The 17342-nt window shown below is 42.6% G+C and overlaps 1 protein-coding gene across 1 annotated transcript; it reads left to right on the top strand.

Annotated features, from left to right (window-relative positions):
* The first annotated feature begins 2007 nt into the window (after positions 1 to 2007).
* On the top strand, positions 2008 to 12106 carry meox2b (mesenchyme homeobox 2b). The gene is made up of 3 exons (XM_010873191.3): positions 2008 to 3278; positions 7388 to 7560; positions 11228 to 12106. The coding sequence occupies exons 1-3, from the start codon at positions 2804 to 2806 to the stop codon at positions 11447 to 11449; spliced, it is 870 nt and encodes a 289-aa protein (XP_010871493.2). The 5' UTR covers positions 2008 to 2803; the 3' UTR covers positions 11450 to 12106.
* The last annotated feature ends 5236 nt before the right edge of the window (positions 12107 to 17342 follow it).

Below are 17342 nucleotides of genomic sequence, written 5' to 3'. Positions count from 1 at the left end.
ACCCAGGGATTACTTTACACAACTACTAATTGGGCCTAATTTGTAGAGTAAAACACAGTGTTTTTCTTCGGGACGGCCGAGCTACACATGGGCTAACTGGATGTGGTGGTGCTGGATAGGATGTGGTGGTGCTGGATAGGACTTCGCATGGCCACTGCTCTCGGAGGGATCTGCCCTAACGCTGCGTGGCGGCCGACTCTCTCTTCCTCTCCGTCTGTTAAAACAATTTCCTCCAAAGATGAATCTAATTTCCTCTCCAGTGCCGGGATTCGTGTGCGTGGTTTATCCCCCACCGCATTCACCTATAGGCTTAAAACGGCCAGGGAGCTGACATAGTATATCAGTCGATGCTTTTAAAAGCAAACCAGAGTAGTGTATATATGAACACACGCAATTAGGGGTTGCTGAAGATTCTTTATGGTAGAAAAGCAAATGGTGTAGTCTGGAATTAATGAAATTACAGATATTATCAAAGTGCAAGTAACCACCAGTTTGAGTGCATTGTTGAAACAAGAAGGCATGAGGGTGTGGGATATGCCCAATATACCACAGCAAAGAGCAGTTCTTTATCACGTCTGGATTGAGCACTTAGATGTGTTATATTGGCCATGGATAAAAAAAACTCTGAGGTGCCTTATTGGTATATTATAAACAAGGCACAAACCCAATTAGAATTAATAAAAAAAAAAGTAATAGTTATTTTTGTCATGCCATGGTATATAGTCTTATATATCACAGCTTTTAACTACTCAGCATTCAGGATTGGTATATTATAAACAAGGCACAAACCCATTTAGAATTACATTTAAAAAAATGTATAGTTATTTTTGTTATGCCATGGTATATAATCTTATATATCACAGCTTTTAACTTCTCAGCATTCAGGATTTAAACAACACATTTTATTATGTATCTAAAATAATGTATGTTTAGAAATATAATCCTGCTTTTAATTATAAAAAACAATACCAAACCAAATCCATACCAAAACATAGATATATAATATTCACTACCAAACATACATATACTATATAAAATACCAAACATACATATACTGTAGACAACTGTGTCACTTAAAAATGCCTCTGGACATTTTGTATTATTTCAGCCAGTAGTTGTTGAAGTGCTCATGAGCCACAATGGGTCTCTGTTTCTTGCGTCCCACATTACCCACTAGACCAATGGTTCCCCAACCTTTTTTGGTTGCTGTACCACCTACTGAATTCTGTCCAGTAAGCATATGATCTCATGAGTCTTTTCAAGTGCCCGATGTAGAGACGCGAGGTACACCTAGGGGTCCTTGAACCACTGGTTGGGAACCACTGCACAAGATTTTATGACCTGCAAAAACAGGTTCATTTCCAAATTGTATCTTGACAAATTTGGTGTGCTCAAGCTATGCGTCTATTATTTATTACAAATCAAGTATACTATTTCCATTTAAACATGAAAACTCTATTTGGACTCCTTGATCCTAAAGTTTTTTCACTCATATTCCAACCACTAAAATATAAATTTTTTGATAATAAGTGTGTGTTATTTTCCCTTGATAAATATGACATTGACATACTTTAATATGAAAAGCTTTTCAAAAGAAGCACCAAATGAATCATGTTGACAAAAAAACATAACATAACACACGCTTTCTTGTGCTAAATCTGTCTCCGTCTTATGTTTCAATAACTCCCCTATAATTTCCCATAATTAGTTGTTACTGTATAGCATTTCAATTAAGTTGTGAACCTGGAGCTTTTCCATTGGCCGTAACCACTCCGCTAAAATAGTTGCTTTGACAGTTTTAAATTTAGAATGACAAAGGGCTAAATACTTAGAAGTACCTAGGTAATGTATGTGCACAGATTTGTGCGTTTGTATAAAGTTACTCCTCATTGCAGTTAGATGTCAAGGATTGAGACTGATACAGTGGACATCTTTTCAAACTACCTTCACTCAAAAGCAAAGCACCAGCCCAACCTTCACCTATATACAATAAACACACACACAGCAGATCATTTTGGGATGTTGAACCTCTGAACCTTCCAACCCCTGAAGTCTGACGCAACACTGCACCTCGCAGAGAGTGTGCCAACGGGTCTGGTGGCTCCACAATAACTGGCCCTCTTTCCCCCGAGGCAAAGCTATAGGAATGGGGAAGATTGATTGTGCGTTGCGTTTTGGAGGAAGATCGCATGCGTGCGGTCAGTAGCCTAGCAGCGAGCCAGTGCACAAGTGACCCGGCCTCCCTCTCACATTACGCCCTATATATAACATCCCCCCTCCTCGTCCTCCTCCCACCCTCTCTCCCTCTCTCTCTCCCTCTCTCACTACTTCCCTGGAACCACTCCGGACTCGGCTGTCTCTCCTCTCATCTGCTTTTCCTCTTGGTCTAGCGTCTCTCTCTGCGTGCTGACACCCGAACTCCAGCCTAGCCCAGCCTGTGTTTACCCTCTCTGTGCCTGGCAACGGGCTGCATGCTCCGGATTACCGGAGGCCCTTCCTTTCAACACGACGCGCTCTGCCTCTCTTCAGCTTCCTACACTCAGTCTCCCTGGGAACTAACGGGGTCCCGCCAGAGGTGCGAGAGGAGAGTTGTGGAGGAGAGCCGTGACTTGAGACTCCCCAGTCCTTCCGCCTTCCACAGCTGGCTACGGTCCTCTCCTGCTCCGTCCGGGGGAGCCTTCTCCGACTTTGCGATACTCCATCGGTCCGCAGCGTGGTTTCTCCCCGTCGTTCCCGGGCGGTTCCGTGTGAGGCAGCCTCAGGGGGGTTTCGTCCAACCGGGTGGATCTCCCGGAGCACTGTGATGGATCACTCCCTCTTTGGGTGCCTCCGTAGCCCCCACGCCCCGGCCCAGGCCCTGCACCCGCACCCTGCCTTCGCCCAGTCCCCGCTGGCGCTGCACGGACGCTCCGACCACGTCTCCTACCCCGACCTGCCCGGTTCCTCGCCTCCCTGCGGGGGGTACTCCGGACCCGGGGAGGATGGGGTGTACGGAGGACACCTGCCCCAGCAACACCCTCACCACCCGCAGCACCAGACCCACCAGACCTCTTGGCACATCCCCCCGATGCCCTCGCCCAACACCAGGCACGGCCTCTGCCTGGCCCCGCAGGACAGCCAAGCCTCCGGTCTGTGTGGCTCCGGTGCCAACCCGGGTCTGGGAGGAGGTGGTGATTCCACAGGTGTATCCTGTGCCTCCGGGGACTCTGGCCGACAGACGATGTCCCCCGACGAGACGGAACGGAGGCGCAACGGTAAAGGGAAGAGTGACAGCTCGGGTAAGACGAGGACAGTGAGGGGTCCCACCTCCTCTCGTTTCTCTTTCTTCGCTTTTACAGCCGTCTAATTTTTTTATCGCTGAGGAGATTGTAGCACGAGTCCTCTCTGCAAAAACACACACACACAAAAGAAAACTGTAAGAAAATTAACCAATCTGGTGATTAGTATTTCTACTAATTGGCTAATGTTTCCATTAACCTCCGGACAATCATGCAGCGACAGAAGACCATTGCTTGTACTTTTTAATTAAAATAAATTCTTCCCAAGGTAAATGTAAAGTTTTGACCTCAATAATTGTTAGGGTTTTTGTTTCACTATTTAGGCTTTATTTACTTGTTTATTGTATAAGGGTTAACATTTTTTGCTTCTGAAATATACATCACTCTTATGATTGAAAAAGTTGTCTTTGATTGGATGTTTACAAAGGGAGTGCTTGGTGCACACTGTATTACACTAAATACTGACCAACAATGATCAATTAACAATTATCTGCAAAAACATTTCTGTGGACTATAAAAAAATGTATTCCAATATTCCATTGTTATTAGGTCTTATATATACATATATTATAGGATCTTTGTGGAGTGTATTATCAATTGTTACATTGTTTGCTAATGTCTTAAGTTAGTGTGGAGAATTTGTCCAGAATTTAAAGAGAAATAAAAGAAGTGAACCTAGCACATTAGTGAAATTCTCAGAAACAAAATCATGAATTATATTTGATATACTTGATTTCACCTTAGTGAAGAAATTATTCTCACACCATCATATAGATTTCTCCTCAGTAAAACAATGCTTATACTGAATTAATTAATGTTTTAAATATGTGTTTAAGGAAATGCTTTCCAGTTGCAAAATTGTAACACATTAAATTAAAACATTTGACTTCCTATGAAACCTAAAATGCTCATTATATATACTTATATAAATATATACAATAAAATAGCGCCATACTATTCTATTGACAAACGTTTATTAAACTAGCTTGTGGAAAACATTAAATTTCTGTAATCCTATCTTCTGTTATGTGAAGCTTTAGAGCCAATCTCTAAAGCTGCTTTTCCATTTGTTCCAACAGTTATTAACTACCTCTCTTTGATTATCAGGGAATTGACTCACCTCTGTCATTTGCTGCATTACTGACATGGATCTTTTCACTTTCTGCCCAAATGTAACATTCTCTTTAGAATCAAAGAAAAAAACATACATATATTTTAACCGTCTTCCATTAACTTTTTCCAAACCCAACCGCCTCAAACTACTTAGGTAACATAACCTGGCACATCCAAGCGTTTCTTTGTCCGGGTCTTTAGTCTCCCGGGAATAATCAGCGGTGACATTTTCCTCCAGGGCATTAATGGCCTACAGGTGTGATTTCTGTGAAGCAGAGTTTTAGCTGCCTTTTTTAAACTGTTACAACGGCCCCACCTGGGCATTTTGGTAGCGTTAAACCGACCCTGCATTTATGGCTGTAGAACCTATTTAACTAAAGCTGGAGCAGCGGTGTGTAGATGGTGACTCAGAGAGGGTACAGTGTGGACGATAAAAGAGGGAATGGAACTGAATTTAATTAAATACAAATATCAGCCAAACAGACAGAAATGTATATCTTTCTGTGTGAAAAATATTTTTCTGCGGGGTGAATAGTAACATTTTTAATTAAACAAAAATAAGAGCGCACAGCCAGGTCAAATGGACAGATTGTTCAACGGCTGGATGACCACAGTTACCCAAGTCAGGGATATTATAGTTCATGTTACCCACTGTCCTGCCGACGACCGGGGTTGCCTTAGAAAGTGCTGAGTTTGTAAGGACAGACCGATCTGTGCCCCAGGGTGGCGTCTCAAAATGGCCGACGGCTAAATGCATTGGATGCGTCATGCCCGGGCACTGCACTACACCTAATAAGGCTGTACATGACTGTGGCCGTCCTCATTATCGGAAGACGGCAGAATAATGCAGGCCTTACCCATATCAGGCCTGGGGACTAGACATGTCAGGACTCTGAGAAGTGACTGGTACCGTGCCTGGACTTCCTGCCGGTCACAGGTGTGCTAAGATCTGGGCAGATTCAGGTCATCGGCGTACCGTCACGCTGAGTCACTGCTCTCTGTGTCCAGAAGAGATTTCACTGACGCCGGCTTCGTGCCGGGCTGTGCACTGACACATTTCCACTGGGAGACTGATAGACATTTTACATTTACTTTCGAGTGATTGAGCAGGCGCACCTATCCAGGGCCTTTGTTTTAATGTAGCTACGAGGGACACACGCACTTCACAGTCATAGTGAACAAATGTTTTCCTCGTGTCACTACATCCTTCCCAATATAGGTTCAACTTTATTATGTCTGTTTTCATCTTATATTGAGAGTGCCCATTTTCTCTGGGCAGGATGGCTGTTTGCCGATCATAGAAAATGCGTATCAGGGTTATTGTTCCTGTCCTGGTAACCCGCCAGGCAGTAGTCATGGTGTCACCATGGTGACCACTAATTCACTTTCCAAATCCCATCTTTCAAGTCAGTTTTACACCAAGGTGCAACTCTGATTGACACGATGTAGGACTCGGGAAGCACAACAGAGCATTGGACATGGATCCCAAGTCTTTGTTTTAAAACCTTTGATATGTTACAGAAGACAATGTGGTTTGGATTTTCAAGTCAAAGGGTGTTTTCATAAAAAGAATAAAAAATATACATAAGAAATCCATTCTGGGACAACACATTGTAATTTGCATAATAATAATAATAATAATAATAATAAGACAAATTTCTGCTTTCAAAAATATTTTAAATGATCAACCTACTATTTAAAAATAAAACAATAATACACTGTGAAATTTTGTAATATTGTATTTCCAGGAATGCCTTTGTCTTATATTGAATATTGTGTTTATGTATATGGAGGAAACATGTATAGATGACATGCTGTGCCAGTGTGAGGTGGCTGACACACTGACTGCTTCCTGGCGCCAGTCGGCTTGTCAGCCAGTCCAACATCAGCAGTTAAAAAGGGGATGTCAGCTGATTTTGTGGACTAAATGACAGCACTTAACGCAGGTGATGACCAAGGAATGTCATTAATGAAAAACTGGGATCAATTTAAAACAATTCTCATTAATTAAGCGTTCATCTGAATGAAATACGGACCGTCGGACACAGTGTAATTACAGACTGTAAAGGCTTTCCGAAATTGATTTTAATTTCATTCAAATATATCGCCGCTCACAACCTCACCCGTGGCATCTGCTGAAGCAGTGGAGCTGGCTGATGGAACTTCACAGAGGAGCGTCCGCCATTTTATGTCTACGCCCGTGGGTGGTGCTCCACTCTGCTGATCAGCGTGTCTATTGGTCAGTTGTTTAGCAGTCTATGAGGTCACAGTTGTTAGGCTCACATTAGCGTCCCATGTCACCATGTCTGTCATTCTACCACACACGCCACTTCAAAGTGACCGCCTGCATCTGATTTCCGGCGCTGATTGGATATGGCAAAACTTGATAGCTTTACATTCATCTGAGATATACTGCACGTTGCAGCCTCACATTAACCCACACCTGACAAAACTCAGCCTTGCCTCTATTCAGGCCCAAGCAAAGGTTAGCTTCTGGAATCACTTTTGTCGTCAAACAATAAAGCCACGGTCTTGAGTTGGCTTTTTAAAAATGTTGTACGGCGGTGCATCTCTGTTTGGATGAAAAAAATAAATGATGAAGTAGAAGAGACAGACAGATACTATTCCACCAACGTTCCAGTAGAACAAGTGATTGTAATCTTTGTCTGTGTAGATGTTTAAAATAAATGTGACTATAGTAAATTTATTTGTTGCAACGTTTGCATGTTTAACTTCTTAATAATAAAATAGATACCTCATTCTGACTTTCTAGCTGGCTCCTCTCATGAAGCGTTCCTATCCCAGTCAGACGCTACATTGCCCCTGTAAAACAAAACGAGATAGCACCACTAGTTGTTTTGTTTTCATTTTATTTTCAGACAGGGGCCCTGCAGTTTATCACACAATTCCTTCTTCTTCTTTTTTTTTGCCCCTTTTCCTTTTCTTTTTTTGGCGACTTGACTGTGGGTTGGAAAAAGTTCTGTTTTTCATTTTAGATTCCCAGGACGGGAGCTATAAGTCTGATGTGAGCAGCAAACCCAGGAAGGAGAGGACAGCGTTCACCAAGGAACAGATCAGGGAACTGGAGTCGGAGTTTGCACACCACAACTACCTGACCAGACTGAGGCGATACGAGATCGCTGTCAATCTTGACCTCACAGAGAGACAAGTACGTTAACGTGTGGACACATGGGAAACAACGATTTAGATTTTTCTCGTATTTCTCGTACCTGTTAGTTGTTGCAATGAAAAAAAAACACAAGTTAATGAGTCCCAACAGAATGGGAAACGGATCCAGTTAATTTCTCTCTTTGCGGGGCAAATAAACAAGACAATTGGCATTTTATTGGCATTTTATTGTGGATTAATTCTGTAATTACCATAATGACTCACAGAAACATTTATTGAAAGACTCACACTGAGGCTCACTGAATGACAGGTAATGACATTTGATATGAATTCTATTAAAAACACAGACCTCAGGAGGGAAATAAGGTATGTTTTGACAATAACAAACGCTTGGACGTGTCATGCTCTTTCTCTGAATCTAATCTCTTCCAAACCAAACCACAGAGGTCTTTGATATCTCTATGCTGGTGTGTGTGTGTTTTCAGAGCTTCTGGTGTGTGTGCTGTGTGTGTTGCCAAAGGTGCTGGTCTAGCTGGGTGTGTGTTTGTGTTGCCAGCACTGCAGGTTTGTCTGTGTGTGTGTGTGTGTGTGTGTGTGTACAGAGGGACTGTTTGATGGCATGTGTCAGAGACCAGATGTTTCTGTAATTCCCTTCAGACGCTAATAGGAAATACACTGGACATTAGGGGAAGGAGACAGAACAGTATGCTCTACAATGGAGACTCTCCTTTCAACCTGTTACTAACGGGACCACAGAACAAGCACGTGACTTGTGGCTGGAAAAGAAGACCCTCATTCCATGTTATATTTTTGATAAATTAATTTAACTACCATTTAATTAAAACCAAATAGTGTGCTTTTTCACGTGGCCCCACGAATCTATTTGTGGCGATGCTCTCAGCCAAAGCAACGTACAGACTTGGCAAAAGCACCCGAGTGCTTTTGGAGAGCGTAGTTTGTTGTATAAATCCAATCAAGAGTGTTGCAGCTGCATTGTGGGCCGGGGCAGACTGGCCGATGCCACCCAGGAGTGAGACCCTCCCTGCTGCTAGGAGCCCCGTCACTCCCCGTCACTCCCTACTCCCACTCACCTTGGCCGGTTCTCCCTTTTCCCTTCCCTCCTTTTCATTCCTCCGCTTCATGCATTCCCAATACATGGCCTATACATCTGGATATGCGTGGGGGGGTTTGTGTCTGTGTCTGTGTGTGTGTGTGTGTGATTGTGTGTAAAGGGTGTGTGGGTGTCGACCCTGGATGTTAAACCCACTCTTGCATCCTTCTGGTTATTATCTTACAGTATAGCGTCTACCTCCCTCTGGTCATTAACCACTTAGTAGCGTCACCGCTGAGCCCATATTTAGGCCTCAGCCCATGGGAATGAACAGACATAGATCCCAATCAACTGAACCCCTTCAGAGGACCTGTATATGGCTGTGTGTTTGCGTGCATATCCCTGTGCCGAGCTACTCCCGGAATACTGACTGATTGCACATTTGGGGCCTGCACCTTTATTTACTTAACGTTCATCTTAGCTCGGTGTCATGGACCGTAGTGGCTTATACAGTGGCAAAGGATTTTATACGGTGTCCGGGAGACCGTGTGTGTGTGTGTGTGTGTGTGTTTAGCGCAAACCTATGGAGTACATACTGTAGGCGATCAACATTAAACCTGTTAATTGGAAAACGAGCCACACGTGTGTGTGTTTACCCTGTTAACTCCTGCCTTGGTCTGTGTGGCCACAGTGCCTAAAATAAACCCTACAGCTGAGTATTGGGCCCCTGTGAGAAAGCAGGTCGCTCGGTTGGGTAAGGGTGGGGGGTGGTTGGGGGGGGGGGGGGGGGTGAGTGGTATATAGTAGGAGGCTGCAGTTTATGGGGGATTAAAGGCTGATGACACATGGGCTGCAGGAGACACGGGAGGAAGGGAGTCGGCGCGCCGCTCTGTCCCTGATCTGATCGGGCCGTTTTAGGCAGCAACTTAATCATCGCGAAGAAGAGACGCAAATACTGAAGGATCTGTCGAGTCAGGGAAAGGACCGGAGGCTGGGCCCGGTGCCAGGGTGCGGACGTGACCCCTGCAACAGCGCATACCTGGCCGTTTCGAAATAGGACGCCTCAACGGGGGAGGCCAACGCCACTGCTCCACGCCTGCTCCGTTCACCTAAACCAGGGGCTCTCTCTCAACCAGCTTTACCTAAACCAGTAGCTCTCTCTCAACCAGCTTTACCTAAACCAGGGGCTCACTCTCAACCAGCTTTACTAAAACCAGGGGCTCATTGTCAACTGCGGTACCTAAATCCGGGGCTCTCTGTCAACCAGTGTTACTCAACCCAGGGCTCAGTCAACCAGTGTTACCTAAACCCGGGGCTCACTCTCAACTAGCGTTACCTAAACCAGGGGCTCTCTCTCAACCAGCTTTACCCAAACCAGGGGCTCACTCTTAACCAGTGTTACCTAAACCAGGGGCCCACTCTCAACCAGCTTTACCTAAACTAGGGGCCCACTCTCAACCAGCTTTACCTAAACCAGCGGCTCACTCTCAACCAGTTTTACCTAAACCCGAGGCTCACTGTCAACCAACATTACCTAAACCCAGGGCTCACTGTCATCCAGCGTTACCTAAACCTGGGGCTTATTGTCATTGAAGACCACGTGGAACGTCCATCGTGCCTAGTGGAATGAAAACGTCCTGGCATAGTCTGTTTTTGATGCCGTGGGAACCCAGACTCAACATGTGACTGAACGAGGGAGGATCTTGTAGATTACACTATGGCTCTGCCAGCTCTGGGTTATGAGGTGTCATTGGGGGATTATATAAGACTGTGCCGTGTGAGGGCGGAGCCGGCAGGGGCCAGCTAATTATGTGCTTGGGGGTAGTGCTGTGTGGGGGGTGGTGTGTATGTGTGTGCGTGCATGGGTGTGTGTGTGTATATGCGTCTGTGTGTGAGTGAGAGTTTTGCTGCACTGGCAGAGGTCTGTTTCACTTGAGTCTGTAAATCTCTCAGTCACACATGCTGATAGAGGAGGGTTCACACTAACAGATTCAGGACACCGGGTTTCCTGACGCACAGGTGGATATAAGGGTCTTACTGAGAGTTGACGTGCCAAGAAGGCCAGTCTCTAGAAGGCCCAGAATCCAGACATCCACCATGGCATCGAGTTACCTCAGAGCATCACCCTCTATGTACAACCCATCTACACTCTTAAGACTGGTCCACTGAAAATGTGTTGAAAGATGTCTGCGTTCAGCTTTTATTGAACCCAGTTCAACTCACAGGTTACTCAGTTGGTTGAGTATGGTGCTTGCTATGTTTGGATTGTTGGTTTGATTCCCGTGGAGTGCCACAATGAGAAAGTATGGAAAAGTTTACCACAAGTGAGCACCCGCACCGACGTATTATGCACAAGCTGTAGTTTTTGAAGATGATAGCATTTTGTATATCACCCAACAAAATCAGATACCTCAACTAGTAGCCGTGGCCATCAACAACTGAGAGGTAGCACTAAAGACCAATACATGAGCGATGTGTGCTTCACATTACTCCATCAGACTCAGTTTAGCTTAGAGTGAATATTAATATTGCCAATTTTGTCCGGCCGTTTATGCTAGCTAACTAGCTTTGCTAACACCTGACACTCAGTTGGATTCCACTGTGGTATAACTTACACACTATTTCCCTGGAAACTCATTGCTCTTCTCTCCAACAGGTGAAGGTGTGGTTCCAAAACAGACGGATGAAATGGAAGCGTGTTAAAGGGGGTCAGCAGGGGGCGGTGGCCCGGGAGAAAGAACTGGTCAACGTGAAAAAGGGAACGCTGTTACCCTCTGAGTACTCTGGCATGGTGGGAGGACTACACCACTCCGTCAGCTCCCCTGGTAACGAGGACAGTCACGACAGCGACCTCAGCTCTGAGCACGCTCAGTTATGACCCCTGATCCGCAGCACAAATGTCATGTTTGCGACAATTCGGACAAACATCTAAAAATGCAGCGAGTCGATGAGATCATCTTGCATTTGTAGGTAGCTAGCTCAGTTCTTTGGATTCTAGTCAGAACTCAAAGGAAACATATGGGCCTGTGTACTCAATATCCTCAGAGGAGAGGAAAAACACGTAGGCCTACTCGAGAACCAGCGACAGCAGGTGTTCCAACTGAAGGTGTTTCTTGACTGGCAAATCGTTGAAGGGAGGAAAAAGATCAAACAAAAGGTAAGGAAGAAGAAGGAATGGAAGGAGGATAGAAGGAATTTGTGATGTGTTGCTTGTGAGCAAATCCACAAGCTCCTGAGACTGTATATTAGGAATACAATTGGTTGTTATTGTGAACATTCCATACGTGCCTTGCATTGATTGAATGGCTTGGACTTTTGCACTGTCAAATGTAAAATTCTACTGTATTTACTCAGTTTGGATTGCAAAAATCATTCAATGAATTTTAGGTAAACATTTGGAATTTATTTGAGCTATGCTGTTTAACTTAACAACGTAACTGAATGACACATTTAAGTAAAATTCATAATGACCATTGATGCATCGCTTTTAAAAATCCTAAAAGTTTACTTTTTTTGTGAAAGAATTATAATAATTTTGTTACATACAGATACAATGGTTTTCATAAGTAAATAAAACTGATCAATAAAAAAACGTCTTTGTCATTGTCAGATTTTTCTCAAACATACATATGGTATTTTCATAGATCTGTAAATGCAAAAATATTAAATAATGCTTATGCAATTTCAACCCATAATTTAAAAATTTGAGACTTTCCCTTCTGTATGAGTGTGCATTCTAATGTGTTTTAGAGTGGCATTTTGGCCCAAGCAGAGCCAGAGCCTCATATGACCAGCTGGTTATCCAATAGCTGCTCAAGTTTGTATTTAACTGATTTGTGGCTTTCCAGCTCGCTCAGAATCACAGACATAACTCGGGCGAAGTGGATTTGTGTTCAGTTGTGGTCATACTCTATCAGACTCCAGAACCCTGACTTCTCCCTTTCATTCTGGCATTTTGATTGCCGACAGTCCTATTTAGCTGTTTGTAAATTACTTTTCTTGATCAAAGCACAACTGTTGAGGAACAAAAGAAAATCTGTTACAAATGTATTAGGCTTTCTTGAATGGTTGAGCCAATTGTCCAGCTGGCATGATCAGAGTCATGTCCAAACAACGTGTTAAAATAGACTCCATTGGCAACAAACTTTGTTCACATATTATTCATTAAACAAGTCCAGGTCACACTAAGACAAGCACAGAAAATAGTTTCTAAAACAAGGATTATGTTAAAGCTCCGCTGACAGGGTCGACAACACAATTAATTATTTTATTCGTATTTTACCAGGTAAGTTCATTTATAACAAATTCTCACTGACAGTAATGGCCTGAAGAAGATTCAGGGAGTTTTCAGCACCGGGTCATCTTTCAGCCCTTTCAGCTTCATGCGTTAAATGTTAATCAAGACAGAATGCAACGATGTGCAATCATTCATCACTATGTTTAATTGAAAATAATACAAAGACAATGTACAAATGTTGAAACCGAGAATGTTATTGTTTTTGGAAAAAAGACCTATCCATTTTGAATTTGATGCCTGCAACACTTTTTAAAAAAGTTGGAGGTGGGAGATGTTTACCACTGTGTTGCGTTCACCTGTTCTTTTAACAACACTCTGTAAGCGTTTGGGAACTGAGACCAATTGCTTTAGTTATGAAAGTGAAATGTATTCCCGTTCTTGCTTGATGTAGGATTGCAACTTTTCAACAATTCAGGGTCTCCTTTGTTGTAATTTTCGCCTCATAATGCACCTAATGTTTTCAATGGATGAGAGGTCTGGACTGCCAGTTCAGCACCCAGTCCAGTTCAGCACCCAGACTCTTTTACTATGGAGCCATGCTGTTGTAATACGTGCAGAATGTGATTTGGCATTGTCTTGCTGAAATAAGCAAGGCCTTCCCTGAAAAAGACGTTGTCTGGATGGCAGCATATGTTGCTCCAATACTTGTATGTATTGTTCAGCATTAATGGTGCCTTCACAGATGTGCATGTCACCCATGCCATGTGCGCTAATGCACCCCCATACCATCAAGGATGCTGGCTTCTGAACTCTGCGCTGATAACAAGCTATATGGTCCCCCTCCTCTTTAGTCCGGGAGGACGCGATGTCCATGATTTCCAAAAATAATTTCACATTTTGATTTGTCAGACCACAGGACAGTTCTCCACATCAGTCCATCTTAAATGAGCTCAGGCCCAGAGAAGGCAGCGTTGTTCTAGATCTTGTTTTTATTTGGTTTTTCCTTTGCATGGTAGAGTTTTAACTTACATTAACTTGCATTTGATTTTTGGAAGTGTGTCTGAGCCCATGCAGTGATTTCCACTACAGAATCATGTCTGTATTGTTTTTCGTCCTTGTCCCTTGCATACAGAGATTTTTCTAAATCTTTAAATCTTCTAATAATATTATGTACCACAGATGATGAGATCCACAAACTCAATCCCCAAACTGCCATTTTACATTGAGAAATGTTATTCATATATTGTTGCACCATTTGCCTTTGCAGTCTTTCATAGAGTGGTGAATCTCTCGCCATCCTCAAGACTCATTCTCTCTGGAATTATCTTCAAATACCAGTAATGTTACTAACCTGTTGCCAATTGATTTAATTAGTTGTTTGATATTCCACAAGGTTTAGTTTTTTAGCATTGCACAACTTTTCCAGTCTTTTGTTGCCTCTCTCCCATCTCTTGTGAAATGTGTTGCTGGCATCAAATTCAAAGTGGGCATATATTTTTCAATAAACAATAAAATGCCTTAGTTTCAACATTTGATATGTTGTCTATTGAATATAAGGTTTAAATTATTTTGCATTCTGTTTTTGTTTATATTTACGCAGCATCCCAACTTTTTGTAAATGGGGTTATAAATGATTTGCCAATTGCGTGGGGCCCCTTGGTTTCAACGTGCATGTAAACGTCTCTGGGTAGAGAGTTGTTGTAGAATACCTCTGGACCTTGTAACTTCTGATCTTGCATAAACCTTCCACCTTTAGCCCTTTGGGAGCAGCTTTCCTTCTGCAGGAAGGGCAATGTTGTCATTATAACCCTCAGTGCCAAGAACAACACACACTAACTAAAGACTTTTCCACATTGGATCCGAGTGTCTCTTTTGCCTTTCCAACAAAAATGATTTAGTTTCATACTCAGTATAGTGTAGGTGTTGATAGATGTAAAAAAATGTGTACTGTAGAATGATATCCCAAAACCATAGCAAATAGTACGAATTCTGTTTCTTTCTGTTAGAGAAATATTTTTCAACACACCGCGAACATGACATTGAGTGCACAATCTGTGTCTTGAATCTCCAGCATAACAATGAAAATAAACACTGAAATATTGGTATTTCCAAATGTTTTTTGTTTTTTTTTACTTCATCGAAAGACTTGCTTTGAGAATAACACTGACCATGGATATACAGTGGATATAAAAAGTCTACACACCCCTGTTAAAATGCCAGATTATTTTGATGTAAAAGAATGAGACAAAGATAAATCATGTCAGAACTTTTTCCACCTGTAGTGTGACCAATAACGTGAACAATTCAATTGAAAAACAAACTGAAATCTTTGAGGGGGAAAAATAAAAAATCTCACAATAACCTGGTTGTAAAGTTAACACACCCTTAAACTAATACTTTGTTGAAGCACCTTTTGATTTTATTACAGCACTAAGTCTTTTTGGGTAGGAGTCTATTAGCATGGCACATCTAGACGTGGCAATATATGCCCACTGTTCTTTGCAAAAGTGCTCCAAATCTGTCAGATTGCGAGGACATCTCCTGTGCAAAGCCCTCTTCAGATCACCCCACAGATGTTCAATTGGATTCAGGTCTGGGCTCTGGCTGGGCCATTCCAAAATGTTAATCTTCTTCTGGTGGAGCCATGCTTTTGTGGATTTGGACATGTGCTTTGGGTTGTTGTCGTGCTGAAAGGTGAACTTGATCTTCAGCTTTCTAACGGACGCCTGAAGGTTTTGTTCCAAAATTGCCTGGTATTTGGAACTGTTCATAATTCCCTCCACCCTGATTAAGGCCCCAGTTCCAGCTGAAGAAAAACAGCCCCAAAGCATGATGCTGCCACCACCATGCTTCACTGTGTGTATGGTGTTCTTAGGGTGATATGTTGTTTTTGCACCAAACATACCTTTTGGAATTATGGCCAAGAAGTTCAACCTTGGTTTCATCAGACCATAACACATTTTCCCACTTGCTTTTGGGAGACTTGATGTTTGTTTTTGCAAGCTTCAGCCAGGCTTGGATGTTTTTCTTTGTAAGAAAAGGCTTCCGTCTTTCCACCCTACCCCATAGCCCATTCATATGAAGAATACGGGAGATTGTTGTCACATGTAGCACACAGCCAGTACTTGCCAGACACTCCTGCAGTACCTTTAGTGTTGCTGTAGGCCTCTTGGAAGTTTCCCTGACCAGTTTTCTTCTCGTCATTTTGGAGGGATGTCCAGCTCTTTGTAATGTCTCTGTTGTGCCATATTTTCTCCACTTGATGATGACTGTCTTCACTGTGTTCCATGGTATATTTAATGCTTTGGAAATTCTTTTGTACCCTTCTCCTGACTGATATCTTTCAACAAAGAGATCCCTCTGATGCTTTGGAAGCTCTCTGCGGACCATGGCTTTTGCTCTGAGATGCAACTAAGAAAATGTCAGGAAAATCCCACTAGAACAGCTGAACTTTATTTGTAATTAATCAGAGCCACTTTAAATGATGGCAGGTTTGTAATGACTTTTATTTAACATGAGTTTGAATGTGATTGGTTAATTCTGAACACAGCAACATCCCCAGTTACAAGAGGGTGTGCACACTTATGCAACCAGGTTATTGTAAGGTTTACATTTTTCAATTTTCCCCCCTTGAAGATTTCAGTTTGTTTTTCAATTTAATTGCTTCCCATTATAGGTCACATTAAAAATGGAAAAAGTTCTGACATGATTTATCACAAAAACCTGGCATTTTCACAGGGGTGTGTATACTTTTTATATCCACTGTAGCTCTGTGTGATTTCTCAGTTTTTGTCTTGTCATTACATCTGGAATACCTACTTACTTTAAAATCCCCAACTTATACGTGTTTATTCAAACAACTAAATATATCAGAGTTACCTGAGTTACCTGAGTTTTACGCCATAATGCTCTGAACCAAACAGAATTGCTCAAACAGTTGGAGGACTCATGTCTCAAATGCTCTCAGGGTTCTTAAGTATCAGAAAATTCTTCAAATTTCAGATATTGGCAAATTAGCCAACTGGTTACCATATTGTTTATACAATGGTGATGGATTTTGTTTAAAAACATAATAATAACCTGCTTGAGTCTGAAATCATGCTATAGTTACACCCGTGACCATTCAGAGAGCCGAATAGGAGAGACTAATGGTCAGGAAATTGTTCCAAATCACAAGATTATGGCCGGATGATATTGGATGACGAAATGCAGGAAACCACAAGCCCTCCAATAAACTGGCAGGGGACCATGAGTGACAGCTGTTTTAGCCATTTAGAGCCTTATTTATTAGCATGAGGGCCGCTTTTACAATAGCTGGTATGGGTAATGGTTGTGTCTGGACCAGGAACTGGAGGTAAAGGTGAAAATTGTGACTTCACACCTGGAGTGATATAGGACTGAGTTCAACACACTGCTGCCAAACAAAAGACAAAAAAAAATCCCTCAATGAAGATACAATTGCAGTGCTGTCAACGATAGCTGTCCCATTGCTTATGGTCACATCAAAAACCTAGCATGAAAGTAATAAACATTC

This window comes from Esox lucius, chromosome 10 (genome assembly GCF_011004845.1).
Source record: "Esox lucius isolate fEsoLuc1 chromosome 10, fEsoLuc1.pri, whole genome shotgun sequence".
Lineage (NCBI taxonomy): Eukaryota > Metazoa > Chordata > Actinopteri > Esociformes > Esocidae > Esox > Esox lucius.
This window is presented reverse-complemented; position numbering and strand designations above follow the sequence as displayed.